Source organism: Arvicola amphibius, chromosome 9 (genome assembly GCF_903992535.2).
Source record: "Arvicola amphibius chromosome 9, mArvAmp1.2, whole genome shotgun sequence".
NCBI classification, from domain to species: Eukaryota; Metazoa; Chordata; class Mammalia; order Rodentia; family Cricetidae; genus Arvicola; species Arvicola amphibius.
This window is the reverse complement of record NC_052055.2, coordinates 124,938,724-124,966,043: the sequence shown is the minus strand read 5'-3', so window position 1 is coordinate 124,966,043 and position 27,320 is coordinate 124,938,724. Positions and strand designations below refer to the sequence as shown.

The window sequence follows — 27,320 nt, the reverse complement described above, 5'->3', positions numbered from 1 at the left end:
TGTAGTAAACTTATTTTAAAAAATTAAAAACAAGATGAGACAGGGGCATGACCCCAGCTGAGGGTTTCCTCTTCCTCAGGACTGAGCCCAGCCCAAGAGCAGAGGGAGGAGCTGCCCAAGCCCCCCCGCCCCGCCCCCGAACCTGTGCCCAGAAGCGCGTCCTTCCCATTCTCCAGGTATCTACAGTTAGGCCTCGTATCTCTCTGCCTCCCCATCCTGCTCCCACCTGCGCTGGGAGATCTGCGCTGCCGTGTCCGCCGCCGTCCACGTCGTCAGGTCGTCGTTCAGGGCGATGTAATTGTGGCCGTCGTAGGCATACTGACTGTACCCGCGGAGGAGGCGCCCGTTTGACCCCATTTCACAGCCAGATATCTCCTGGATGGTGTAAGCGCCTGCGGGGACCCCACCCACAGCCGGGACGCGGCGGTGTAGAAATACCGCGCGGAGTGCGAGCCTGGGGGCGGCGCGCGGTGAGACCCCGACCCTGCTCCCGGGACCCCGGGCAGGAGCGCGGGCCGGGAGGGGAGCGGGGCGCGGGGCTCGGGACGCGAGTGGAGAAGCGGCGGGAGGGTCCGGCTGGGCCACGCGGGGACGCGGCTTCCCCGGTGCCGCCCCCGCCCTCCCCGCAGAACCCGTTTCCCTCCCGACCCCGCACTCACCCGCGCGGGTCAGGGTCGGGGCCAGGGCGGCCGCCAGCAGCAGGAGAGCGCAGGACACAGGAGTCCAGGTGCTCAGGCCTAGATAGAATCAAAGCAGAGCCGCACGAAGTCGGGGGGGACTTTGTAACTTGCAGTCATAGCGATTTTTATTATGTTATCCAGGAACCCACGCCCAGTGGGGTTCCTGGAGTGTGAGGTGAAATTACTCTTGATGCGAGGAGGAACCTGGAGGCAAGGAAGAGCAAGACTGAAACCACTTGTCTACATTTCCCAGCCCAAACCCCACCCTCAGTCCCCAGACCATGAAAGCCACTTCTGAGAACTTGGGCTTCGTCCTGACTCCATCCTGGGCACGGAGGCCGGTTGGGAACATCCCCTTCTTGAACCCTGGCCAGAATTCTCCTGATGGTTTTCCAAGGGGAAACCACTGGATAACTACAGCTGTTTGCTCTTTCCCACCCCCACCCCCAAATCCCCATGATGCCTGAGCTGGTCAGGAACACAGTGGAGAGATGGTTTCTCTTTAAAGCAGGGGTGCTGACCTGCAAGAACCACACAGACTCCCACAGACACCAGGCTCCTGTGTTCACCTGCAGTGGGCAGCTCACACTGCCAAACCTGACAACTCAGGAATCTGTGTTCTTCTTATGTGAGTGAATGGGTTAAAACAGCCACATGTGAGACCCACAGTCTCCTAGTGTTTCTTCCCGGGTGATGCATCCCTGGCCCCAGCTGTTGTGTGTTACAAAGACCTTCCTTCCACAGCCTAAGTTTCCCCGTGAAGCCAGAAAGTAGCTTCGTCTGCCTACACTGCAGGTGCCTGGACGCAGCCCAGCAGTGAAGGAAGTCCACATTCCATGTGTTACCGTTCAGACTCCCCTGTGATCCAGTTTAACTAATAGATCAGGCACATTAAGCAGTGAACAATTTCCTGAAGCATGACCCCACACACACACCAACACTGGCCGCCCTGCACTCACACTGTTAGTAAGGAGAGAGGACTCAGGAGCTGATGAGGAGGGAGGTGGCAGGGCATGGTGTGGACAGTGGATCTGAATCTGAATTGGCCCCTGAGTCCCTCTGCCCTCTGCAGTGTGGACGGGGTGGACATGGACAGAGGTCCTGTGCCAGGTGACATACCGGAGGGCAGATTAGATGTCATTAGACTGAAAGGTCAAAACATAAAATGTAATGTTTATGACTAATGTGTGACTTGTTATTCTCAGGCCTCAGGTAACCAAAGGTCACAAACTGTGGGACATGACATCGGCAGAAAACCATGGAAAATGACAATCACCACAGACACGGGGCTCATCCAGAACACAGGCGTCCTGGACACACAGTCTCCATGATCTTCCCAGTCACTCAATGTGTCACTTTTAGCCATTATGACTTCCATTGTTTTCCTCCTATTTCTGTCCCCAGCTCCTCCCTTCTCCAGGAGGCCCATGGTCTCCACCACACAGCTCAGCCCTGGGGGAGGCTGCTGACCCTGCCTGCCCTGCCTCCTGACCATGCAGGCTGCACTTGCTCAGCCGCTGCACTGATGGACCCAGTTAACGGTCTCCTCCATGCATAGTTTTTCCTTTTACTGCTGTTATTTTATTTTTATTTATACATTTATTCATTTATTTTTGAGAAAAGGTCTCACTAGGTAGCCTTGGCTGACCTGAAACTGTGGAGACTCAGCTGGTCTGGAACTTGCTTGCTGCTGCCTCCCAAGGGCTGGCATTAAAGGCATGCACCACCACGGCTATTTCCATACGCATTTCCCTACGAGGGTGGACTTGTGTCTTCAGCAATCTCATGGCTGCATGGACAGAAATGTCCTGTCTTCACATCTTCTTGTTTGCCAGTGCAGAGTGCAGGCTTGCCAAAGTAGGCTTTTAGATTCAACCCCTATGTTGTATTAAGGCCACAGAAAAGCCCACTCAGTGGGCAATTCGTCATGACAGGCCACACCTCTGTTAGAAAAAAAGAATCCTCCCTCCCTCCCTCTCTGCATCACTCCCTACTCCTCCTCTCCTGTCTTTCTCTGTCTCTTTCTTTCTCTCTATCCATCTATCTTTCCCCTCCTCTCTCCTCTCTCTCTCCTCTTTTCTCTCTCTCTCTCTCTCTCTCTCTCTCTCTCTCTCTCTCTCTCCCTCTCTCTCTCTGACACTTTAATTCCAAGGCCACATACAGTGCCTCAGGCAAGTGTCCTTATCACGTCTGAAAATACATTAATAAAAAGTGTACATTCAATCAATCAGAGCACCTTCTTGCCTTGCCTCTCCTGTCTCCTGAAGGAGGCTGCACCTCCTCTCAACAAGCTCTTCACAGCCCTCTCCCCAGTCACCAGCAGTGGCTCCAATAGATTCCTCAAGGACTCCATCTGCACTGGGAACACCAGTCCTGCTCCCTGGTGCAGATTCTTGGATTCCTGATATTTCCTTTATGCTGCAGATTCCTCCCTTGTCAGTGTGACTTCCTGCCCTGTCCCCTAATTCCTTAGGAGTCTTCTTCCTGTGTGGATCTAATGCCTGCCTGTCAGCTAAGACCTAGGAAGATGTTTTCACCACTGAGCTAATAAGTAATAACATTTAGAGCTGTTCATCTGTATACATCTTGGTATGTATTCACAGAAGAGACTCAGCACCATGCAGTCTGCACTGTACAGTGTGGGCTGTTCGTGGCCTTTGGCTGATGTAGTGTGGAGGTCAAAAGTGGCCAAAGGTGCTTCTAACTCAAACAGAGGTCCCACCTAGTTGTAAATCAAGAGTTCTGCTTGCTCAAGGCTACTGTAAACAGGTGTGGCTAGTTGCCAGACTCCCTGCACCTGAAATAGGGAAGTAGTTGGTTCCTACCTAAAACAAAAGTCTGGGGATCCAACTAGGTTCTAGTTCCTTGTGTGGAAATAACATGGATTCCACCCAGGGAGTGGTTTGCCTACAGAGGGTTTGGTCTAGGGCATGAGTCAAGTGCTTGAGCTATGACTGTACTCCGTGACCTTCAATTTGTGTGTTAATGCAGTCCTTTTCTTTTGTTCTACTCCTACCTTTTGAAATCAGGGGTATATCAAGCTGCTGGAAATTAAACAGGGCGAATTTTTAGTACTCACTGAAATTCCCTCCCGATCCTATCCTGTGTGTTTCTGCATTTTATTATTTTTGTTAACGTGTTCCTATTCTTTACTATATTTCTAAATTCCCATGCCTACACTCTGAAAAAGGTATTTTTGTTGAGGCTGAACCCCGACAGTGTAGTGGTTCTCTTCAAGCTGTGTAGGAGCAAAGGTGCCTGCAGGCTCGCACTGAGTTCAGGGACATCTCCCTTTCATGGCTGAACTTGCAGGGACCCAGGGCTGGAAAGCTAGTGAGGGTGAACTCAGAGGTTCTTACTGGAGGAGCAGTCCAGGTCCCCCAGGTCCACAGCAAACCAAATCCAAGGTGTTGGGAGAAGTGTCCTCTGGTTTGGGTGTTATGCAAACCAGGGAATGGAGACCCTCAGCTCCTCTGAACTGTGCTTGTGACTGTGCTGAACTCCTCCCTGTACCAGACAGTTCAAGGTGGTCTGGATCCTCTCTGGCTGTGAGGTGCTGGCTTGGCAAAATATGGGACAGGTTGAAGACACAGTAGCAGGGAGGGATGTGGTGGGGGTTGAGTTTGTGCAACTAACTGCCTTGGCAGCTCCTGCATCCTGTATGTGAGATGGAAGTTTAGGCACTGGATGCAGGTGGTGCTGCCCAAGCAAACCAGGGAGCCCAGAATAGAGCTCTGGTTGATCTGCAGGCTGAGTGCCAGTCTGGGGTCAGCCCCTGGCAGGGTGGAGGGTAGGTGTTGCCTAGAGCAGCCCTGTTACACAGGACCAGGAGACCTTGCTGATGAGTCCCCAAGAGCCATGAGGAGCAGCACCCCAGTGACTGTGAAGCTCCATCAGATGCTGCTGCTGGCCTCCCTGTGAGTCATGGCTGCATTGAGAAGGCACAGAGCTCCAACATGAGAACTGGTAGCAAAGCTTGTCTTTTCCCTCCCGGAACCATGAAGCTCTTTCCTCTCCAGTTCAATCCCAGAATTCTGTGGACCAGGCTGACTGCATCAAGCCACTCCAGAGGCCAAGGCTTCTGGCTGACATGGCTGTGTTGCACCAAGGACCTCTCAGCTCCCATGAGCTCTCAAACTCAGAGCTACCTGGGCCACCTGCTGTTGCTGCTTCTGTGTTCTTGTGGATCCTAGGTTTCCCCAGAGCCCAGGAGCACAGTTCTTCATTCTGCCATGGTTTCCTGCTGGATGACTAAAGCAGGGGTTTTGCTCCAGGCCCCCATCTGAGGCCTGCAGGTTGAAGATCCAGTAGTGGAACCTGCCAGGCTGGTCCCCTCCCATCCACCTGCCCAGCCTGTCCCCAGCTCTAGGAGTCACACACGCCCTCTGCCAGGATCACAGCCTCAGACTGGGGTTCTGGTGAGAAATCAGTTTTCTTTCCTTTTTCTCCAATTCTGTCCCAAGCATTCAAAGCTGCTGCATGGCATAAAGCCAGAGCACAGTCTCCTTCTCCAGGAATTTGGTCTTGGGAGATTTCCATACCTCTAGCTTTACTCTGTTCAGTAATCTCAGCCTCTTCTCTGAACCAGGTTCTCCTGTGTGACTGTGGACCAGGCTCTAAAACAGCTTTAACCAAGTTTGTCCAGTCTTTAGGGATAATTCTATTACAAATTGACCACAGTTTAACAATTGCTTCACAAAAGGTGAATACATACCATAGGAGACCATTGCTTTCTTGAATCTCTTTGAATCTGACATTGGCACAGCGAGTCCAGTCAGTTCTTACCGAGCCTCCATCATTTGGCAAGTCCTGTAAGATGACTGGATTTATTAAGGTTGGTTGTTTGAAACCCTTAGTCCGTTCCTCTCTAACTTTATGCTGAAATTGGTTCTCCATTAAATTCCTCTGGGTTAATCTGAATATCTCTGTGATCTGTTTTATTAAGTTTTTCTAAGGTCTGTATCTTGGCAGTCAAATCAAACAAATTTTTTAAGAGATAAACCAAGAATTACCAAAACATCAACAAGATTATCAAAATGATGAATAATGATACACCAATCCCAGTTAATTATCTCTTCATTTAGTTTTTCCATTTTTAAGTCATGATTTCATACAGAGACCTAGCTTTATTGTCATTGTGTTCCCCAGTTTTTAACATGAGAAAAAACTCTCCCTTTTAACTAATTCCTCCCTTAGGAATTTCCAATTTTAAACCGGTCAGTCGGTGTTGGTGCAATCCTTTACTCCTAGCATTTGGGAGGCAGAGGCAGGCAGATCTCTGTGAGTTTGACGCCAGCCTGGTCTACAGAGTGAGTTCCAGGAAGGCTCCAAAGCTTCAGAGAAACATTGTCTCAAAACACCAAACAAAAAACAAAAACAGAATTCCCAATTTTCTCACTAAATCTGTCACTGATAATGATGGAAAGGTGAGTCTTATTGCTATTGCATGGAACAGTAAAAGTCTGACTGAATTTCAAGGCAGCTGCCTAGTTTGGCAGCAGCCCAAGAAGGGAGTTCAGTTGTTGGACCTGGAGTCCAGTCACTGAGGAGGAGTCGCTCCAAGAGATGACCTCTCACAGCACAGTTGATGTAAAAGCATGAATATATAAATATATATATATGTATGTATATATATTATGTATACAATATTCTGTCTGTGTGTATGTCTGCAGGCCAGAAGAGGGCACCAGACCCCATTACAGATGGTTGTGAGCCACCATGTGGTTGCTGGGAATTAAACTCAGGACTTTTGGAAGAGCAGGCAATGCTCTTAACTTCTGAGCCATCCCTCCAGCCCTCATGAGTTTTTTTTTTTAATTAATGCTGTCGCAACAAGGTCTTTCAGCATTAGAGAAGTCAGAAAGACCCCAAATAGCTGGAACAAGCTACTTTTAAAGGAAAAAGCCACAGAAGAAACGGGGTGTCTGGGGGTTGTTTTTTAACTATTGGGATTGGCTTATTGAAAGGGCTATTACCAATAATTGGCTGAGAGCGGTTGCCAGATCAGATGAGGTAAGAGGGAACATCTGTGAGTCATCCTAACCATATCTGAGTAAGATACTATCTCTGACCAAGGCCAAGGTACTAAGTCAACATCTAAGGGTTATTTTGCCCCAATTCTAATAACTGAGTTCTGTCTGAGGAACATCCACAAGGACACAGGGAGATGGAAAACCCCCAACCTTCTAGTATGTGCATATATAGTTGTTAGGTCCTTGGTTCCCAGGGGAGCAGGGAGCACTAACGCTGAGAGGCCTCAGCTTAAAGTTCTACACAGGGAAAGCCTACCAGGTGAGAAGAAAGGAAAACCAAGCTGGTAGGGTGGTAACTCCAGCTGCATGTAGCTCTGGCCAACGTCGGTGGCTGCAAAGCCACAGGCAAACGGCTTTTTTGTGTGTGTGAATTTGTACCCCAAAAGTTTGGCACCAGATTTTGGGGACCAGATGTAGATGAATAATGGAAGCCCAGAGACAGATATTGGTGTTCGAGATAAAGATCAGAAAAGCAAAGGAACCGTCCACCAGAGTTCTTACCTCCACCAAGGCAGGCTGATCCTGTCCTCAGCATGGCTGCAGACCGAGACTCTGAGCTCCTGTCTTCTCCCATTTTATATTCCTCTCTAGTGCTGGGACTAAAGGCCTCTATCAGCACCACCTGGCCAGCATGGCTCACTAGTGTGGTTGCTGGGAGTAACAGTGTCTTCCACCACTGCCTGGCCTATATGGTTGACTAGTGTGGCTAGTTTTGTATTCTGATCTTCAGGCAAGCTTTATTTTATAAAACACACATAAAATATCACTACAGAGGTACTTAGGGGGCCAACTGAGTTTTCAGATCCACTGTCCACACCATGCCCCATCCATTCCCTCCTCTCATCAGCTCCTGAGTCCTCTCTCCTTATTAACAGTGCGAGTGCAGGGCGGCCGGTGTTGGGGGGAAGGGTATTACCTGCTTTGTGAAATTGTTCACTTCATTTAAAGTAATTTATTTATTTTTATGTGCACTGGTGTGAGGGTGTTGGATCCCTCTGGAACTGGGGCTACAGACAGATATAAATTGCTGTGTGGGCTTGGAATTGAACTCCAGTCCTCTGGAAGAGCAGCCAGTGCTCTTAACTGCTGAGCCATCTCTCCAACCCCAATTGTTACTCTCTCTTTTTTTTGGTTTTTTCGAGACAGGGTTTCTCTGTGGCTTTGGAGCCTGTTCTGGAACTAGCTCTGTAGACCAGGCTGGTCTCGAACTCACAGAGATCTGCCTGCCTCTGCCTCCCAAGTGCTGGGATTAAAGGCGTGGGCCACCTTCGCCCGGCTTCCAACCCCAATTGTTAATGTGCCTGATTTATTAATTATTCTGTACCATAGGAGTGTCTCTACAGTGCCACATGGAATGTGGGCAGCATTCACTGCTGGGCTGCATCCAGGCACCTGCAGCAAAGGGTGACAGCTGCATTGGAGCAATGCTCTGACTTCACACAAACTTAGGCTTTGAAATGAAGATTATTGTAAAAAACGCAGGTTACTGGATATATTAAGGTGGGCTGTTTGAAAATATTAGGCTGTTTCTCTCTAAACTTACAATGCAATGCTGAAATTAGTTCTCCATTAAATTCCTCTGTTTGGATTTGAATATCTCTATGGTCTGTCTTATTAAGTTTTTCTAAGGCCTGTATCTTGGCAGCCATACCAAACAACTTTTTAAGAGATAAACCAAGAATTGTAAAAACAACAACAAGGATTATCAAAATGATGAATAATAGCACATCAATCCCAGTTAATTATCCCTTGATTTAGTTGTTCCATTTTTAAGTCATGCATTACATAATCATACAGAGACCTAGCTTTATTTTTCAAAATTTTCAAAGAACTTGAAAGAATGGTACTCAGCTTCATATGGAAAAGCAAAAAACCCAGGATAGCCAAAACAATCCTGGACAATAAAAGAACTTCTGGAGGCATCACAATCCCTAACTTCAAACTCTACTACAGAGCTACGGGACTGAAAACAGCCTGGTATTGGTATAACAACAGACAGGAGGACCAATGGAACTGAATAGAAGTTCCGGATATTAATCCACACATCTTCAAACACCTGATCTTTGATAAAGAAAAAAAGATATCAAATGGAAGAAAAAAAGTGTATTTAACAAGTGGTGCTGGCATAACTGGATATCAACATGTAGAAGAATGAAAATAGACCCATATCTATCACCATGCACAAAACTCAAGTCCAAATGGATCAAGACCTCAACATAAAGCCAGCCACACTGAACCTCATAGAAGAGAAAGTGGGAAGTACATTTGAACTCATTGGCACAGGAGACCACTTCCTAAATATAACCCCAGCAGCACAGACACTGAGAGAAACAATTAATAAATGGGACCTCCTGAAACTGAAAAGCTTCAGTAAAGCAAAGGACACAGTCAACAAGACAAAACGACAGCCTACAGAATGGGAAAAGATCTTCACCAACCCCACATCAGACAGAGGTCTGATCTCCAAAATATACAAAGAACTCAAGAAACTGGACACCAAAAGAACATCCAATAAAAATAATGGAGTACAGACCTAAACAGAGAGCTCTCAACAGAAGAATCTAAAATGGATGAAAGACACTTAAGGAAATGCTCAACATCCTTAATCATCAGAGAAATGCAAATCAAAACAACTCTGCGATTCTATCTGACACCTGTAAGAATGGCCAAGATCAAAAACACTGATGACAACTTATGCTGGAGAGGTTGTGGGGAAAAGGGAACACTGCATTGCTGGTGGGAGTGCAAACTGGTACAACCCCTTTGGATATCAGTGTGGCAATTTCTCAGAAAATTAGGAAACAACCTTCCTCAAGACCCAGTAATACCACTTTTGGGTATATATCCAAAGGATGCTCAATTGTGCCACAAGGACATGTGCTCAACTATGTTCATAGCAGCTTTGTTTGCCATAGACAGAACCTGGAAACAACCTAAATGCCCCTCGACCGAAGAATGGATAAGGAAAATATGGTACATTTACACATTGGAGTACTACACAGCAGAAAAAAATTAATAACATCTTGAATTTTGCAGGCAAATGGATGGAGCTAGAAAACATTATTTTGAGTGAGGTAATCCAGATCCAGAAAGACAATTATCACATGTACTCACTCATAGGTGGTTTTAAAACATAAAGAAAAAAACCAGCCTACTAGAAAACAATGAGGACCCTAAGAGAGACTTACATAGATCTAATCTACATGGGGGGGGAAGAGAGAGAGAGAGAGAGAGAGAGAGAGAGAGAGAGAGAGAGAGGAGAGAGAGAGATGAGAGAGAGGAGAGAAAGAGGAGAGAGTGGAGAGAGAGAGGAGAGAGAGAGTGGAGAGAGAGGAGAGAAAGAGTGGAGAGAGAGAGGAGAGAGAGAGGGGGGAGAGAGAGAGAGGGTGGGGGGAGGGAGAGTCAGGGCAAAGCTCCAAGTCCTCAGAAATGGCTTTCAGTTTCTGAGAACATAAAGGTGTGGTTTGGATTGGAAGTATAAACTGCTGCTGGTTTCAGTCTTGCTCTCACTTGACTGGAGAGGAGTGTTGGGATCTCATTGCACTCTGCTTCCCTACTTTGCCACCACTAAATCCCACCGTCCTGCCTCCTCTAGCCCTTATCATTACTGTGGGCTACGTGGACAACAGGCAGTTCATGCGGTATGAAGGGTAAAGCGAGCAGAAGGAGCTGGAGCACTGGGGACCGACAGGAGCACAGACAGAATTTCCAAACCTGCCTTCAGAACCTGCTCCACCTCTACAACCAGAGTCAGGGCGGTGAGTGACATCCGGGTCAGGGTTCAAGACGCCTCACGGCCCCCCCCCCCCAAAAGGTCCCTAATTCCCTGATCCCAATGTTCGAGATTCCGCAGGGGGCTGTGGGTATCTGAGTTTTGCTTTGGGTTTGGGGACTGTTCCTGCGGGTGGGCGGTATCGGGTTGGCCGGGCTGGGTACGGGGTCAGGTGCCCACACTATCCGGGACATTCACAGCTGCCCACGAGTGAAGAGGACACGGGTCAGGTTAAAGTCCTAGGTCATGCAGTGACTTTTGACAGCATTTTCTGTATTAAAGACGGCAGAACAATGCCCAGCACTGTTTTCCGTACACACAGTTCCACTTTCAACTTCAATAGAGTTCCTCTCTCCGGACATAAATGATGAGCTCACAGCTCTCATTGAACACCGAGTTTCTAGAGAAACCAATCCGTGGCACATAGGTTCCAAGCACAACAGATTACAGGAATCGCTTCTACACCCTTCACAGGCTCCTGTGCTGACGAAAATGTCTTCTGCTTCCCGGTTCAAACTGTTAGTTAGCGCCATACTTCTGGTCCAGACACAGGCTAGTGAGTAAGGGGTGGGGAGACTGCGGGACGGATCAGGGAGCCGGGTGGGGGCAGTACCCCGTAAACTCATTTTACTGCCCCATCCATTGTTTCCCCTGCTTTCACCTGGCACCCTGGTCCCTGGAGCAGGGTCGGGGTCTCACCGCGCGCCTCCCCCAGGATTGCACTCCCTGCGGTATTTCTTCACCGCCGTGTCCCGGCCCGGCCTCGGGGAGCCCCGGTTCATCGCGGTCGGCTACGTGGACGACACGCAGTTCGTGCGCTACGACAGCGACGCGGAGACTCCGAGGATGGAGCCGCGGGCGCCGTGGGTGGAGCGGGAGAGGCAGAAATATTGGGAGACGGAGACATGGAAAGCCAGGAACACAGGAAAGCACTTCAAACTGAATCTCCAGACCCTGCGTGGCTACTACAATCAGAGTGACGACGGTGAGTGACCGCGGCCCCGATCGCAGACACCACCCCTCCACCTCCCCTGAGACAGGCTTGGGTCATCTTCACCCGCTGAGTCCAAACACCTGCCCAACCCTCTAACAGGAAGGACCCCGCAGAGTTTGGCTCAGGTTTAGGTTACACATTTGATTCTGAAAGATCGGGTTGTGGATGCACTGACAGGGGGCAGGGTGGCCGCAAGGTGGCGCTAACCACTGTGTCCCCACCAGAACCTCACACTCTGCAGTGGATGTATGGCTGTGACATGGGTCCAGATGGGAGTCTGCTCCGCGGGTACTGTCAGGAGGCCTACGATGGCCGGGATTATATCTCTCTGAACGAGGACCTGAAATCCTGGACCGCAACTGACACGGCCTCTCAGATCTCTAAACTCAAGTCAGAGAACGTGAACGAGGCCGACCACCAGAGGGCATACCTGCAGGGCACCTGCATAGACTGGCTCCATAGATACCTGCAGTTGGGGAAGGCCACCCTGCTGCGCTCAGGTACCTGGAGACCCAACCTCGCTTTTCCTCTGTCGTGTGGGGGAAAGGCTTGGGCATCCTCAGAGGACGAACACTGTCCAGCAGACACCGGGCTGAGGAATAAGGACTCCAGGCTGCTTTTCCCGTTGGGAGACTAACCCTTTTACAGCAGGTCAGCCTTGACGATGGCCCTGGACCACAGGAGCTTTTCCTCTCAGGCCTCCTTCTGTGCCCCACCCTCGGTGTCTCTGGAGTTTGACTCCAGCTTTTCTGAGTCTCCTGGCCCTCACTCAGCTCAGGACCAGAATCCCTTCCCCTCCATCAGTCTGCAGAGCCCTGAAGCCTCCCACCCCAAACTGCCACTCACATCTTAGAGCATCCCGAAGAGCACATGACCCCGGGGCCTGAGCTTTAGCTGGGGTCTACTAATATCAGGACACCCTAATCCTGTCCAGTTCTCCTGTCCATTCCCAGAATGGCCACATGAACACTGCTGAGTCCCCAGAAAAAAGCAAGATGTCTCATCTTCACAACTCTTTCCCTCAGACCCCCCAAAGGCACATGTGACCCACCATCTTGAACCTAAAGGTGACGTCACCCTGAGGTGCTGGGCCCTGGGCTTCTACCCTGCTGACATCACCCTGACCTGGCAGAGGGAGGAGGAGGAACAGACTCAGGACATGGAGCTGGTGGAGACCAGACCTTCTGGCGATGGAACCTTCCAGAAGTGGGCATCTCTGGTGGTGCCTTCTGGGGAGGAGCACAAATACACATGCCATGTGTACCATGAGGGGCTGCCTGAGCCCCTCACCCTGAGATGGGGTAAGGAGGGAGTGGGTGCAGAGCTGGGGTCAGGGAAAGCTGGAGCCTTCTGCAGACCCTGAGCAGGGTCAGGACTGAGAGCTGGGGTCATGACCCTCACCTTCCCTTCCTGTCCTTCCCTTCCCAGAGCCTCCTCAGTCCACGGTCCCCATCATGGCTGTCATTGCTGGTCTGGTTCTCCTTGGAGCTGTGATCATCATTGGAGCTGTGGTGGCTGTTGTGAGGAAGAGGAGGAGAAACACAGGTAGGAAAGGACAGGGTCTGAGTTCTCTCTCAGCTCCTTTTAGACGTGTGCTCTGCCTCATTAATGGGAAACACATCCACACCCCTCATTGCTGCTGTCTCTACTCTGGGTCTGCTGTCAGTTCTGGAAACTTCCTAGGGTCAGGGTCTTCTCTGGTCTTTCATAGCTTTTCTCCTCACAGGTATAAAAGGAGACTATGCTTATGTTGTAGGTAAGTGTGTGGGAAGCAGAATTGTCCCTGTTGCCCTTGGGGTGGAGCTGGAGCTGGTGGGGAGCCCAGCCAGCCCCTAATTCCTCCTCCAGCCACAGCCTCTCAGTCTCCTGAATGTATCTTGTTATTTCTTCTTCTGCAGACAGGGACAGTGCCCAGAGCTGTCTTGTCTCTGAATGTTTAAAAACGTAACACCCTGGGAGCTGGGATTGGGACTGAGATACAGAGGACAGGACTGGGTCCCAAGGTTTCTCAGATTTAGAGATTTTGATGAGTCATGGTGGGACTCTGAGAAGTCTTTATACTGACAATTCACGACTCTGGTCCTATAGCTCCTGAAATCTTCCTCGAGGGACCAAGTAAGAAGTGCTGACTCAGGAAACACCAGATCTCTGGGGATCATGAAGATCTGCAGAAGCCACCCCTCCCTACCAGTACACTGACCCTAAGTTCCTTTCCAGGACCAAGCTTCCTGTTCCCAGAAAAACAGAAGAGACTGTGAATTAATAAATAAAGCTTGCTTGAAGATCAAAGCAAAGCAGCCACGTTTGTCAGCCATACAGGCCAGGCAGTGGTGGCACACACCTTTAATCCCAGCAGCCATAACACCAGTTAGCCATAGAGGCCAGGTGGGGGTGGTACATGCTTTTAATCTCAGCACTAGAGAGGAAATAAAACAGGAGGAGACAGGTCTCAGCTCAGTCTCAGTCTGAATCTGAGGATTCCTGGAGGCAGGATCACCCGTTTTTGGTCTGAGGTAGAGGTAAGAGCCAGTGACTGGCTGCTTTGCTTTTCTGATCTTCATCTTGAATGCCAGTATCTGTCTCTGGGTTTTTTATTATTCATGCAACAGGGGACAAGCTCCATCTTGCCACCTCCCTGCTACCTGAATCACAGGTCCTGACTTCCCTACTGAAAATAAGATTCTGATTCTTAGCCGGGCGTTTCCCTTTGTTACTGTTTCCGGCAAATGGAAACAGTTTCAGCAATGTAAAGCAGCAGTGTTCTGCAGCGACAGTGACCACTGCACAGATGTGTGTGCTCCGTATGTGACATACTTTCATTCCTGCAGGTAGACCACGCTATGAGCCCACCCTCCCTCTTATGTCAATTTAGGTTGTTTTTAAAAGGGGAAGAGGGGCTGAAGAGACGGCATGGACAGTCCCGGGACTTTACCTGTGTCTATTTATTACTAGTCATCTAGTTTCCTTACTGCCCACGTGAGGCCACTAAAGGACTGGGGTGCAGGGTGGCTGGAGAGACGGCTCAGTGGTTGAGCGTTCGCTGCTCCTCCAGGAGACCCGAGTTCAACTCCAGCTCTCCTGAAACCCCAGCTCCAGGGGATCTGATACTCTCTTCTGGGCTTCATGGACACTTGCACTCACACGTGCATACACACATTTGGAGAGGGGCAGAAATACGCATGCCATGTGTACCATGAGGGCTGCCTGAACCCCTCACCCTGAGATGGGGTTAGGAGAGTTTGGGTGCAGAGCTGGGGTCAAGAACACCTGGAGCCTTCTGCAGACCCTGGGCAGAGTCAGGCTTGAGAGCTGAAACCATGACCCTCATCTTCCTTCCTTTGTCTTCTCTCCCAGAGCCTCCCCAGTCCACCATCACCATCATGGCCATTGTTGGTGCTGTGCTTGGAACAGTGAATTTAGTTTTTATCATGGGAGTTGTGGTGTGGATGAGGAAGAACAGAGGCATGGAAGGGGCACAGTTGGTTTTTTTTTCTGTTTTTTCATTCAGCACCATCAATAAGCGTGCACAGTGAATGGGAAGGCACACGCACACTCACACACACATGCACATACACACGACACACACGCAAACCATGCCCATCTCTGGTATCACCATCACCTTACTGTAAAACACAGGGACTGAAGGACAGACTCATAAGCCTGATGTAACAGATACATAAGCATCATGTAACTGATGGGGACCTTGTCCTCAGAGGTCAGAGGAGAAGGTCCCTGCTGAGGACTCACAGACTAGAAATTGGTTCACTCCCTGTACCTTCTTCCTCATGTCTCCTGACCCTCCCCTGTTCTGCTGTCCATTCTGGAAACTTCCTGGGGTTCAGAGCTTCCCTGATGTCATAGCTTCATTTATCACAGGTGGATTCACTGGGCACCATGATCAGACTCCAGGGAAGATTGGGGAAGGTTTGTCCCTGAGGACTTTGGGTGGAGCAGGAGCTGGTGGGGGGCTCAGCCAGACCATAATTCCTCCTTCAGACAAATTCTCTTGAGGCTCTGAGTGTGCACTGTTAATTTTTTACCATAGGCAAGAACAGCGTAGAGCTGTGATGTGTCCCTCACAGACTGTAAAAATGAGACGTTGAAGATGAAGCGGGGGTGGGTCAAAGGGGACATGAACGGCTCACAGGGACTCTGAGAATTTGCACCTCTGAGTGAGGGGTGGGTGTCGTCTTCGCAGTGACTCTTGTTCTGTAGTGCGGAGACAGCTGCCTGGTGTGCACTGAGAGACAGAAGACTTGGTCAGGCCTCTGCTGTGATGTCTGTAGGCAGCAGTGTGTGATGTTCCCCGTGATCTCAACGTGAAGACCTGAGGAGCCCGGCCCAGCCGTGCACACCAGGATCCTGTCACTACACCCTCCTGTGTTCCCTTCCCCAGCCAACCTTCCTTATCAGCAAACTGCAGGGGACATCGCCATCCTGTCAGCCCCATGCTGCCCTGAGCTGCAGCTCATGGCTTCACTGAAAATAAGAATCTCAATGTGAACTCGATGGTTCAGATTTTTCACCTGAGGTTTCATTGGTCGGTAAATTGAAGGGGTGATTTAGAAAATAAATGGCATCAGGGAGAACCTTCTGGAAACTGTGTTCACTATGCTGTGTCCCTGGTGGGATGAGATGAGGTTAAGAGCACTGGCTGCTCTTCCAGAGATCCTGAGTTCAGTTCAGGGTAGCTCATAACAATCTATAATGAGATCTGGTGCCCTCTTCTGGTATGTGTGCAGGCATGCAGGCTAAATAAATAAATTTTTAAAAAGTGTGTGTGGGGGGGGCCACCATTACCTCCCCCTGAACGACGACCTGACGACCTGGACGGAGTCGGAAACGGCGGCGCAGATCACCCAGCGCAAGTGGGAGCAGGATGGGTTTGCATAGAAACAGAGGGCCTACCTGGAGGGCGCGTGTGTGAAGTGGCTGCGCAGGCACCTGGAGAACGGGAAGGACGCACTGCTGCGCACAGGTGCCGGGCCCTAAGTTATCTCCTCACGTTGCCATCTGGTTGGGCTCAGTCCTGAGGAAGAAAAAAATCCTCAGCTGGGTTCATGACCCTTTTTTTCTTGTTTTTAATATTTTAAACTTTATTACACTGAAATTAACCAGAACAAAGGCTATACATCTCAGTGAATTTCTATACAGTTACAGTAGCCACTATGAACTTGTGGAGATTTACGTTGGATTTTACACATTCGTTATCAAATATGATTCATGCACTTATCCAGCACCTATACGCAAAAAGAAAAGAAGGGAGGGAGGGAGGGTGGGAGCGAGGGAGGGGAAATTCTGTTTCATAACTCAAACAGTATTCCATTTTATTTGTATACCAAATTTTCATTATCTATTCATCTGTTGACGGACAACTGGGTTAAATCCAATTCTTTGCTCTACTGAATAAAGCAGCAATAACCATGGGGTGTAAATATCCTACCGGTAGGGTGTGGACTTCTGCCCAGAGTAAAATAGCTGGGTCATATGGTAGTTCTATTTTTAATTTTTTTGAGAAATGTCAAAAATGTCCAATGATACACAAAGACTGTATTAATTTGCAGCCATTCAACAGTGAATGTTTCCCCTCTCTCTACACCTCTCAAACATTTGCTGTCAGATTTGGTGGTGACAGACATTCTGACTGGGTGAAGTGCTATCACATAGCAGGTTTATGTTTTTCTGGTTTGGTTTGGTTTTTCAAGACAGGATTTCTCTGTGTAGCTTTGGTGCCTGTCCTGGAGCTAGCTCTTGTAGACCATGCTAGCCTGGAAATCACAGAGATCCGCCTGCCTCTGCCTCCCAAGTGCAGGGATTAAAAGTGTGCGCCACCACCACCTGACTAGCAGTTTTAATTTTCATCTTTATTTCATTTTTTTCATGTGGATGAGGGTTTTATCTGCATGTGTGCATGTGCACCACGAGTGTGCCTGGTGTCTGGGGTCAGAAGAGGGTGTCAGGTCCCTGGGGCTGGAGTTACAGACAGTGCATCTAACCCAGGTCCTCTGCAGAGCATCAAGTGCCTTCACCTCTGAGCCAACTCTCCAGCCCCTCCAAGTTTAATCTGCATTTCATGAGGGCTAGGCATACTAAATACACTAATAATAGTGACCAAAGGTGGTTTTTCTTTTATTAAGATAACTTGTCTATTCCGTTCTCTTGCCCATTGGTTGATTGGCAATGTTAGCTCCTGCATATTTAGTTTTTGCAGTTCTTCCTAAGTTGAGAGCTCTAGTCCCTTGTCTGCAGTGGAGCTGGTACAGGTTTCTCCTATTGTGGCTTCTGTTCTCTCTGCTGATTGTGCCCTATGCTGTGGAGAGACTTTGTTTTCATGCTGATGTGTGGCCTCATTAGCTCCTGTGGTATTGCTGTTCTATCCTAAGTTCTTGCCTACCCCAGTATCTGGAAGGGCCTCCTCTAGACTGTCTTCTTGAAGTTTCAGTGTTTCAAGATTTGAACATGGGGCTGGAGGGATGGCTCAGAGGTTAAGAGCACTGCCTGCTCTTCCAAAGGTCCTGAGTTCAATTCCCAGCAACCACATGGTGGCTCACAACCATCTGTAATGAGATATGGTGCCCTCTTCTGGTCTGCAGGACATATGCAGGCAGAATGTTGTATACATAATAAATATTTAAATAAAAAAAAGATTTGAACATAACAAGGTCGTTGCTCTCTTTTAAGTTTACTTTTGTACAAACCTAAATTCATCTTCTCGGGCAGGAAAACAGTGTTGCAGTGTCGTGCGTAGAATGGGCTTTTATCCGATGTGTTTTGCACTCTTTGTCTAAAATTAAGTCTGCATAGCTTTTTATGTCGTTTTATGTCCAGGATCTCTATCCTAGGCCTTTGATTTTCCTGCCTGTTTTATGCCAGTTCCAGGCTGTCTTTGTCACTATAGCTCTGCAGGATAATGTGAGGTTGGAAGTGTAAAACATCTTGAGATTGTTCGGTGTTCATAGCCTTTTTTTCATTCCATGCTAGTTCTCCTCTTTTTTTTTTTTTTTTTTTTTTTTTTTCTCTAAAGCTATGAACTATCTGAGCGTTGGAAAGACTCGCATTAAATCTGTAGATTAGTGTTGGTCGTATGGGCACTTTCACAATGTTAACTCTGCTGGCTCAGGAGCAGGATTGTCCTCTGTGATTTCCTGTGTCTGTGTCCTGAAGTTTTCATTGTAGACTCCTTTCCTTTCGTTGGTTAGATATATCTCTAGACACTCATTTCTTCTAGTTACTTTGATTGCTGTACATTTCCTAGTGTCTTTTTCTGGAAGCCTACTCTTTTCTATTGATTTTGTATCTGCAAACCATGAGTGTGTATTATTAGGTCCCAGAGTTTTCCTGTGGACTCAACAGAATCTTCTAAGTAAAGAATGGTGTTGTCTGGAAATAGAGGTAGTGTGACTTCTTCCTTTCCTCTTTTGGTCCTTTTGTGCCTGTCTTCCGTCGAATTCTGATAGCTTATATAAATCATCACTGTATCAGACAGGATGGTGGAGATTGGACTCCCTTGTCTACTTCCTGGCGTTAGAGGAAACTCAGGCTGTCTCTCCTTCTGACATATCCACCTGTCCCGTCTCTCACTTATGGGAGGTGATAAGTTCCATTGACTCTCTGGACCATTTATCAGGACTGACAGTGAGCTCACACGGGGCTCACCCTTCTCTGGGGACAAAACAGATTGTGTCTCAGCAGGGAAGGAGAGAAGATCCTGAAATGACCAAGGCAGTTGACCTTCAGTCTGCAGTCCTGTGTGGGCCAGAGTCTTGCTTAGGCCCAGTTCTCTGCTCACACCCAAGGTCTCTGTAGTCTTTGGTGATGCTGAATCCCTCAGTCCCACCCGGTCAGGACAGAAGTCCCTTTTCCTTATGTGACACCTAGAGCTCTCTGGTCCTGGGCTCTTTCACCCCTATCTAGAATTTCCCAAAGATAAGATTATCTAGACCCTTATGTCTAAGCTCCAGGAGGTTGTCACTCCTCCCTCACCCCCTTTCTGACCCTTCCCAGGAAGGTCTCATGGACCCTGTTGGAGTCTCCAGAAAGAATGAAAAATGCCTGATCGTTCCAACTCTTTTTCTCACATTCTTATTTATATGGATATGCTATTCTAACAAATAAAACAAAGATTAAATGTTTTTCTTTTTTTAAAAAAAAAAAGATAACCTTGTATTAAGGTGAAAAAGAAAGACTGAGCAAAGGAAACACCTTTTTTTGAAAATGCAAGGTCTTAACTTAAAAACAACATCCAGATTGAGTGAGCTGCTGGCCTACTGGGAACTTTATGAGCTCTCTTTTTTAAAAATGTAGATATAATTATTGTATTTAATGTTATTTTCTTTTTTTAAATATTTATTTATTTATTTATGTATACAATATTCTGTCTGTGTGTATGCCTCCAGGCCAGAAGACGGCACCAGACCCCATTACAGATGGTTGTGAGCCACCATGTGGTTGCTGGGAATTGAACTCAGGACCTCTGGAAGAGCAGGCAGTGCTCTTAACCTCTGAGCCATCTCTCCAGCCCCTAATGTTATTTTCTTGAAAACTGAAATCATCAAATTTCTTAATGCTGCATTAAACAATGTCACTTCAAATTATAGAAAATGTGCGTCAACAGCAGCTGATGACAGAATTAAGGACAATCGTCTAATTTATGTCGTTATCATGGAGAGCTGAGCCTTTGTTTTCCCGACCTCAGATAGCATGTAACGATGGACACAGAACACTACTAGAATTATCTGTAATCTTGTGTGCTGAGTGAAATCCTGAAAGATAGCAGAGAACTCCTCCGCCATAAAATTATTCAGCTTGGGGCTGGAGAGATGGCTCAGAGGTTAAGAGCACTGCCTGCTCTTCCAAAGGTCCTGAATTCAATTCCCAGCAACTACATGGTGGCTCACAACCATGTGTAATGAGATCTGGTGCCCTCTTCTGGCCTGCAGACATACAGACAGAATATTGTATACATAATAAATAAATATTTTTAAAAAATTATTCAGCTTGCAATGCTAGCATGAGAGATACTTGTCTGATATATTCCACTTGATATAACTCCTCTGCAGCAAACATCTTACACCTGTAAGAATGGCCAAGCTCAAAAACACTGATGACAACTTATGCTGGAGAGGTTGTGGGGAAAAGGGAGCACTCTGCATTGCTGGTGGGAATGCAAACTGGTACAGCCCCTTTGGATATCAGTGTGGCGATTTCTCAGAAAATTAGGAAACAACCTTCCTCAAGACCCAATAATACCACTTTGGGGTATATATCTAAAGGATGCTCAATCGTGCCACAAGGACATGTGCTCAACTATGTTCACAGCAGCTTTGTTTGTCATAGCCAGAACCTGGAAACAACCTAAATGCCCCTCGACCGAAGAATGGATAAGGAAAATGTGGTACATTTACACAATGTAGTACTCCATAGCAGAAAAAAATAACAACAGGTTGAATTTTGCAGGAAAATGGATGGATCTAGAAAACATTATTTTGAGTGAGGTAACCCAGACACAGAAAGACAATTTTCATATGTTCTCACTCATAGGTGGTTTTTAAACATAAAGCAAAGAAAATCAGCCTGCAAATCAGAATCCCAGAGAACCTAGACAACAATGAGGACCCTAAGAGAGACATACATAGATCTAATCTACTTGGGAAGTAAAAAAGACAAGATCTCTTGAGTAAATTGGGAGCAAGGGGACCTTGGGAGAGGGTTGAAGTGGAGGGGAGAGGCAGGGAGGGGATCAGAGAAAAATGTAGAGCTCAATAAAAATCAATGAGAGAGAGAGAGAGAGAGAGAGAGAGAGAGAGAGAGAGAGAGAGAGAGAGAGAGAGGAGAGAGAGAGAGAGAGAGCGCTTTATGGAATCAGGACAAAGTCCCAACTCCTCAGAAGTGGCTTTCACGCTCTGAGAGCATTAAGGTGTGGTTTGGTTTGGGAAGTATAAACTGCTGGTGATTTCAGTCTTGCTCTCTCTTGCTTCCAGGTTTGTCCTGAGAGGATGGTCCGGATCTCACTGCGCGCTACTCCGAGGCTCTGCTTCCCTATTTTGCCACAGCTGTGGCCCACCATCCTGCCCCCTCCAGCCACGTTCAATGCGGTGGACTACGGGGACAACAGGCAGTTCAGGCGCTTTGAGCCGAAAGTATGAAGGGTAAAGCGAGCAGAAGGAGCTGGAGCACTGGGGACCCACAGGAGCACTGACAATTTCCAAACCTGCCTTCGGAACCTGCTCCACCTCTACAGCCTGAGTCAGGGCGGTGAGTGACTTCCGGGTCGGGGGCCACGACCCCTCACGCCCTGCGGACGGTCCGGAATCTCCCCTGATCCCAGTTCGAGATTCCGCAGGAGACTGTGGGTGTCTGAGTTTTGCTTTAGGTTTGGGGACTGTTCCTGCGGGTGGGCGGTATCGGGTTGGCCGGGCTGGGTACGGGGCCAGGTGCATTCACAGCTGCCCCAGAGTGAAGACGTGGGTCCGGTTAAAGTCCTAGGTTTGCAGTGACTTTTGACAGCATTTTCTGTATTAAAGACGGCAGAACAATGACGATGTCCGGCACTGTTTTCCAGATACACAAGTTTCACTTTCAAGTCCGATCCGTTTCCTCTTTCACACACAAATGATGCACTCTCGTTTCTATTGGACACCGAGTTTCTACAGAAACCAGTCAGTGACACAGAGGTTATACAAGTAAAACACATTACAGGAATCGCATCTACACCCTTCACAGGCCCCAGTACTGAGGACGATGTCTTCTGCTTCCCTGTTCAAGCTGTTGGTGAGCGCCGTAGTCCTGTTCCAGACGCAGGCTAGTGAGTAAGGGGTGGGGAGAATCTGCGGGAAGGAGCCGGGAGCCGGGTGGGGGCAGTAGCCCCATAAATGCATCTTACTCTCCTAGTCCGTGTCTCCCCTGCCTTCTCCTAGGACCCTGGTCCCGGGAGCAGGGTCGATGTCTCACTGCTGGCCTCCCCCAGGCTCGCACTCCCTGCGGTATTTCTACACCGCCGTGTCCCGGCCCGACCTCGGGGAGCCCCGGTTCATCGCTGTCGGCTACGTGGACGACACGCAGTTCGTGCGCTTCGACAGCGACGCGGAGACTCCAAGGATGGAGCCGCGGGCGCAGTGGATGGAGCAGGAGGGGCTGGAGTATTGGGAGGAGGAGACACGGAAAGCCAGGAACACAGGAAAGCACTTCAAACTGAATCTCCAGACCCTGCGTGGCTACTACAATCAGAGTGACGACGGTGAGTGACCGCGGCCCCGATCGCAGACACCACCCCTCCATCTCCCCTGAGACAGGCTTCGGTCATCTTCACCCGCTGAGTCCAAACACCTGCCCAACTCTCTAACAGGAAGGACCCCGCAGAGTTTGGCTCAGGTTTAGGTTGCACTTTTGTTTCTGAAAGGTCGGGTTAAGGATGCACTGACAGGGGGCAGGGTGGCCGCAAGGTGGCGCTAACCACTGTGTCCCCACCAGAACCTCACACTCTGCAGTGGATGTATGGCTGTGACATGGGTCCAGAGGGACTCCTGCTCCGCGGGTACTGTCAGGAGGCCTACGATGGCCGGGATTATATCTCTCTGAACGAGGACCTGAAATCCTGGACCGCAACTGACGCAGCCTCTCAGATCTCTAAGCACAAGTCAGAGAACGTGGACGAGGCCGACCACCAGAGGGCATACCTGCAGGGCGCCTGCATAGACTGGCTCCATAGATACCTGCAGCTGGGGAACGCGACCCTACTGCGCTCAGGTACTGGGAGACCCACCCTCGCTTTTCCTCGGTAGTGTGGGGGAAAGACTCTGGGCATCGTCAGAGGAAGAACACTGTCCAGCAAACACCGGGCTGAGGAATAAGGACTCCAGGCTGCTTTTCCCGTTGGGAGACTAACCCTTTTACAGCAGGTCAGCCTTGACGATGGCCCTGGACCACAGGAGCTTTTCCTCTCAGGCCTCCTTCTGTGCCCCACCCTCGGTGTCTCTGGAATCTGACTCCAGCTCTCCTGAGTCTCCTGGCCCTCACTCAGCTCAGGACCAGAATCCCTTCCCCTCCATCAGTCTGCAGAGCCCTGAAGCCTCCCACCCCAAACTGCCACTCACATCTTAGAGCATCCTGAAGAGCACATGACCCCGGGGCCTGAGCTCTAGCTGGGGTCTACTAATATCAGGACACCCTAATCCCACCCCAGTTCCCCTGTCCATTCCCAGAATGGCCACATGAACACTGCTGAGTCCCCAGAATAAAGCAAGATGTCTCATCTTTCCAACTCTTTCCCTCAGAACCCCCAAAGGCACATGTGACCCATCATCCTGGGTCTAATGGTGACCTTACCCTGAGGTGCTGGGCCCTGGGCTTCTACCCTGCTGACATCACCCTGACCTGGCAGAGGGAGGAGGAGGAACAGACTCAGGACATGGAGCTGGTGGAGACCAGACCTTCTGGGGATGGAACCTTCCAGAAGTGGGCATCTCTGGTGGTGCCTTCTGGGGAGGAGCACAAATACACATGCCATGTGTACCATGAGGGGCTGCCTGAGCCCCTCACCCTGAGATGGGGTAAGGAGGGAGTGGGTGCAGAGCTGGGGTCAGGGAAAGTTGGAGCCTTCAGTCTACCCTGAGCAGGGTCAGGGGTGAGAGCTTGGGTCATGACCCTCACCTTCCCTTCCTGTCCTTCCCTTCCCAGAGCCTCCTCAGTCCATGGTCCCCATCATGGCAGTCATTGCTGGTCTGGTTCTCCTTGGAGCTGTGATCATCATTGGAGCTGTGTTGGCTGCTGTGAGGAAGAATAGGAGAAACACAGGTAGGAAAGAGCAGGGTCTGAGTTCTCTCTCAGCCCCTTTAGAAGAGTCTCTGCCTCATTAATGGGAAACACATCCACACCCCTCATTGCTCCTGTCTCTACCCTGGGTCTGCTGTCAGTTCTGGAAACTTCCTAGGGTCAGGGTCTTCCCTGGTCTCTCACAGCTTTTCTTCTCACAGGTGGAAAAGGAGGGAACTATGCTCCAGCTCCAGGTAAGAGTGAGGAACAGGATTGTCCCTGAAGCCTTTGGGTTGAAACTGAATTATTTGGGGAGCTCTGACAATCCATAATAGCTCCACCAAAATATTCTGGGGCCCCTGTTTTTACCTTTCCATTAATACATAATCTTACCCTAGGCAAGCACAGTTTCCAGAACTCCTATGTGTCTTTCCCAGACTGTAAAGGTGACACTATGGGACCTGACTTGGGGAGGGGCAGGGTGGACATGATTGGGTTTCAGGGACTCCCAGAATCACCTCTGAGTGAGTGGTGGGTTGTTGGGATGTTGTCTTCACAGTGATTGTTCATGACTCTTGTTCTGTAGCGTGAAGACAGCTGCCTGGTGTGGATGGAGTGACAGACGATGTGTTCAGGTCCCTCCTGTGACATCCAGAGCCCCTCAGTTCACTCTCAGCAATAGTGTCTGATGGTCCCTATGATCCTATGGGCTCAACGTGAAGAACTGGGGAGCCCAGCCCACCCTGCACACTAAGACGCTGTCCCTGCACTGCCCTGTTCCCTTCCACAGCCAACCTTCCTGTTCCTGCAGACAGGAGGAGACATCTCCATCCTGTCTCCTCCAAGCTGCCCTGAGCTGCAGCCTCTGACTTCCCCACTGAACATAAGAATCTGCTGTGGGACAATGGTCTGTACCCTGTCACTTGTGTTGTTTTTAATAATATACTGATCGGCCAGTAGTCAGAAAGGAAGTATAGGCAGGGCGACCAGGCAGGAAATAGAAGTGTGTCAACGAGAACAGAATTCTCGGAAGGGGAAAGGCTGAGTTTGGAGTTACAAAGGAAGCAAGATGAGAATACCTCTGTCAACAAGAATCTGAATGTAAACTTGATTGTCCATGTCCTTGATCTCAAAGGTTGATTGGCAGGTAAAATAAATAATTGAGATATGTAGAGTTTGAAGAGGAAATAAATGGCAGCATGGACAACCTCCCAGAATCTGTGTTCTATGCTGTGTGCATCTGGTGAGACAGGATGAGGCTGTGGGAGCTGTGGGAGGCTGTGTCCCAGTGGAGCTCAGTTTATGGACATGGAGAATTTTAAGAAACTTTGCTTGATCGATACCCAGTTTTGTGGACTAGACGGAAGCAGACGTAGCTGCTTGGGGGAAAGCCAGGGGGGCATGCACAGAAGCAGAAGCAGATACTTAAAGGAGGAAGAGGATATACAGAAGAAGTCCCTACCCTGTACTCAGCAAAACCAACCCCCTTGACCCTGAGTAAACCTGGCTTGCAGTTTTTGCCTATATATGTTGACCCCAAATGAGGAGGGGGAGCTCTCCCCACTTGGTGGCTTTCAGCTCCCAGCTAGCTGGACTATGTCTGTACACTAAATAAACCTTGCTTTTGAATTCTGGACTTGACTGGGTTCTGGTGGTGTCTCTCTGGGGGTCTCAACTTGGGCACAACAACATGTTCACTTGTCAACTCTGTCACCCCTGGTTCTGTTCTCTTCATCACTTAGAACCATATGCTGAGATGAGAGTCTGTGATCACAGGGATATGGGGATGACCAGAGCCTTGTCCTGTCCCCAGGATTATGAGCTGCTAGGGCTTCTGTTACAGGTCACCAGGGCTGCTGTCCTGGCTATGGCTCTTTCCCCTGTCTTCTGAGTTTATTTCTTGTCTTTTTAGTTAGTATGGAGGACTAGGCCTGTTCTTGCTCCTGTGAGTGGTGTCTGCCTCATTACCCTGTGGGGTCCTGAGTGACAGCAGTAGGAGGTGTTTTCCATCCTTGTCCCCTCAAGGTCCACTAGACCCCTGCACTCAGGAGACTGTGGGATGAGAACATGAGCTTCAGTCTCCTGAGCTCCTGCTTCCATTCAGGTCCCTCCCTGGTGGTTCTCTCCTTCTTTCCCATCTTTCAGAATCTAACCCGGGTTGTAGGATGGGCAGAGAGGAGGAAGGATCCACAGGGTCTCATCTCAGATCTGTCCTGTGTTCTGTCCAAGGTCCCATCTCCCTCTCTGTCTCTGGGAATCCTGGTGCTGCCTCCAGTGGAGACTCAAGGATTTATAGGCTAAGTCTACTTAAGATTTATGTTTATTAAAAAAAACATGATCCAGGGACTGAAGAGATGGCTAAGGGCTTGAGAGCACTTGCAGAGGACCCAGGATCAGATCCCAGCACCCACCTGATGGCTCATAACCACCATAACTCCTGTTCCAGGGCATTCAATGTCCCTGTGGAAACCAGACAGGCATATGGTACAAATACAAACAAGCAAGAAGAACACACACAGACATTAATTAATAAATCTTTCAAGAAATAGATTGTACTTTCCGATCCGCCATCTGTGGTGGCAGTGCCGCCAGGATGCAGATTTTCATGAAGACCCTTACGGGGAAAACCATCACGCTCAAGGTTGAACCCTCAGACGGTATGGAAAATGTCAAGGCCAAGATCCAGGATAAGGAAGGAATCCCTCCTGATCAGCAGAGGCTGATCTTCGCTGGCAAGCAGCTGGAAGATGGCCGTACTTTGTCTGACTACAACATCCAAAAGGAGTCCACCCTTCATCTGGTGTTGAGACTTCATGGTGGTGCTAAGAAGAGGAAGAAGTCTTACACCACTCCCAAGAAGAACAAGCACAAGAGAAAGAAGGTGAAGCTGGCTGTACTCAAGTACTATAAGGTGGATGAAAATGGCAAAATTAGTCGTCTTCGTCGAGAGTGTCCTTCTGATGAATGTGGTGCCGGAGTTTTCATGGCTAGCCACTTTGACAGACATTACTGTGGCAAGTGCTGTCTGACTTACTGCTTCAACAAGCCAGAAGACAAGTAATTATGTATGAATAAATAAAAACAGGAATTGA

General features: G+C 49.0%; 3 protein-coding genes and 1 long non-coding RNA gene across 20 annotated transcripts in view; 3 read left to right on the top strand and 1 right to left on the bottom strand.

Annotated features, from left to right (window-relative positions):
* The window catches only part of LOC119822313 (H-2 class I histocompatibility antigen, L-D alpha chain-like), a 144,862-nt gene extending 118,998 nt beyond the window's left edge, over positions 1 to 25,864 (top strand). For 4 of the 16 annotated variants that reach the window (XM_038341395.1, XM_038341399.1, XM_038341396.1 and 1 more), the window contains exons 6-8: positions 24,450 to 24,482; positions 24,627 to 24,674; positions 24,815 to 25,864. In XM_038341395.1, the coding sequence (XP_038197323.1) occupies positions 24,450 to 24,482; positions 24,627 to 24,674; positions 24,815 to 24,819 (86 nt within the window). In that variant the 3' untranslated portion in view covers positions 24,820 to 25,864. Of the gene's footprint in view, positions 1 to 10,359; positions 10,471 to 10,958; positions 11,041 to 11,199; positions 11,470 to 11,702; positions 11,979 to 12,503; positions 12,780 to 12,906; positions 13,024 to 13,204; positions 13,454 to 13,566; positions 13,761 to 24,449; positions 24,483 to 24,626; positions 24,675 to 24,814 lie in introns of those variants that run through there. The other 12 variants (XR_005286766.1, XM_038341416.1, XM_038341419.1 and 9 more) reach the window with 8 other exon arrangements.
* Positions 232 to 12,975, bottom strand: LOC119822327. Its single transcript, XR_005286770.1, has 3 exons — positions 12,880 to 12,975; positions 660 to 737; positions 232 to 392 (listed from the first exon to the last, which is right to left on the bottom strand). It is a non-coding gene; the product is annotated as an uncharacterized LOC119822327 (long non-coding RNA).
* On the top strand, positions 21,381 to 23,790 carry LOC119822321 (H-2 class I histocompatibility antigen, D-37 alpha chain-like). Of its 2 annotated transcripts, XM_038341439.1 has the most exons (4): positions 21,381 to 21,732; positions 22,040 to 22,282; positions 22,445 to 22,714; positions 22,948 to 23,790. In XM_038341439.1, the coding sequence occupies exons 2-4, from the start codon at positions 22,219 to 22,221 to the stop codon at positions 23,256 to 23,258; spliced, it is 645 nt and encodes a 214-aa protein (XP_038197367.1). In that variant the 5' UTR covers positions 21,381 to 21,732; positions 22,040 to 22,218; the 3' UTR covers positions 23,259 to 23,790. The 2 variants fall into 2 exon arrangements, with proteins under 2 accessions (XP_038197367.1, XP_041911580.1); XM_042055646.1 differs by lacking the exon at positions 21,381 to 21,732 and having other exon boundaries at positions 22,054 to 22,248.
* Positions 25,865 to 26,821: 957 nt separating the features above from the next.
* On the top strand, positions 26,822 to 27,320 carry LOC119822323 (ubiquitin-40S ribosomal protein S27a-like). The gene has a single exon (XM_038341443.1). It carries the CDS (start codon positions 26,822 to 26,824, stop codon positions 27,287 to 27,289), a length of 468 nt encoding a protein of 155 aa, XP_038197371.1. The 3' UTR covers positions 27,290 to 27,320.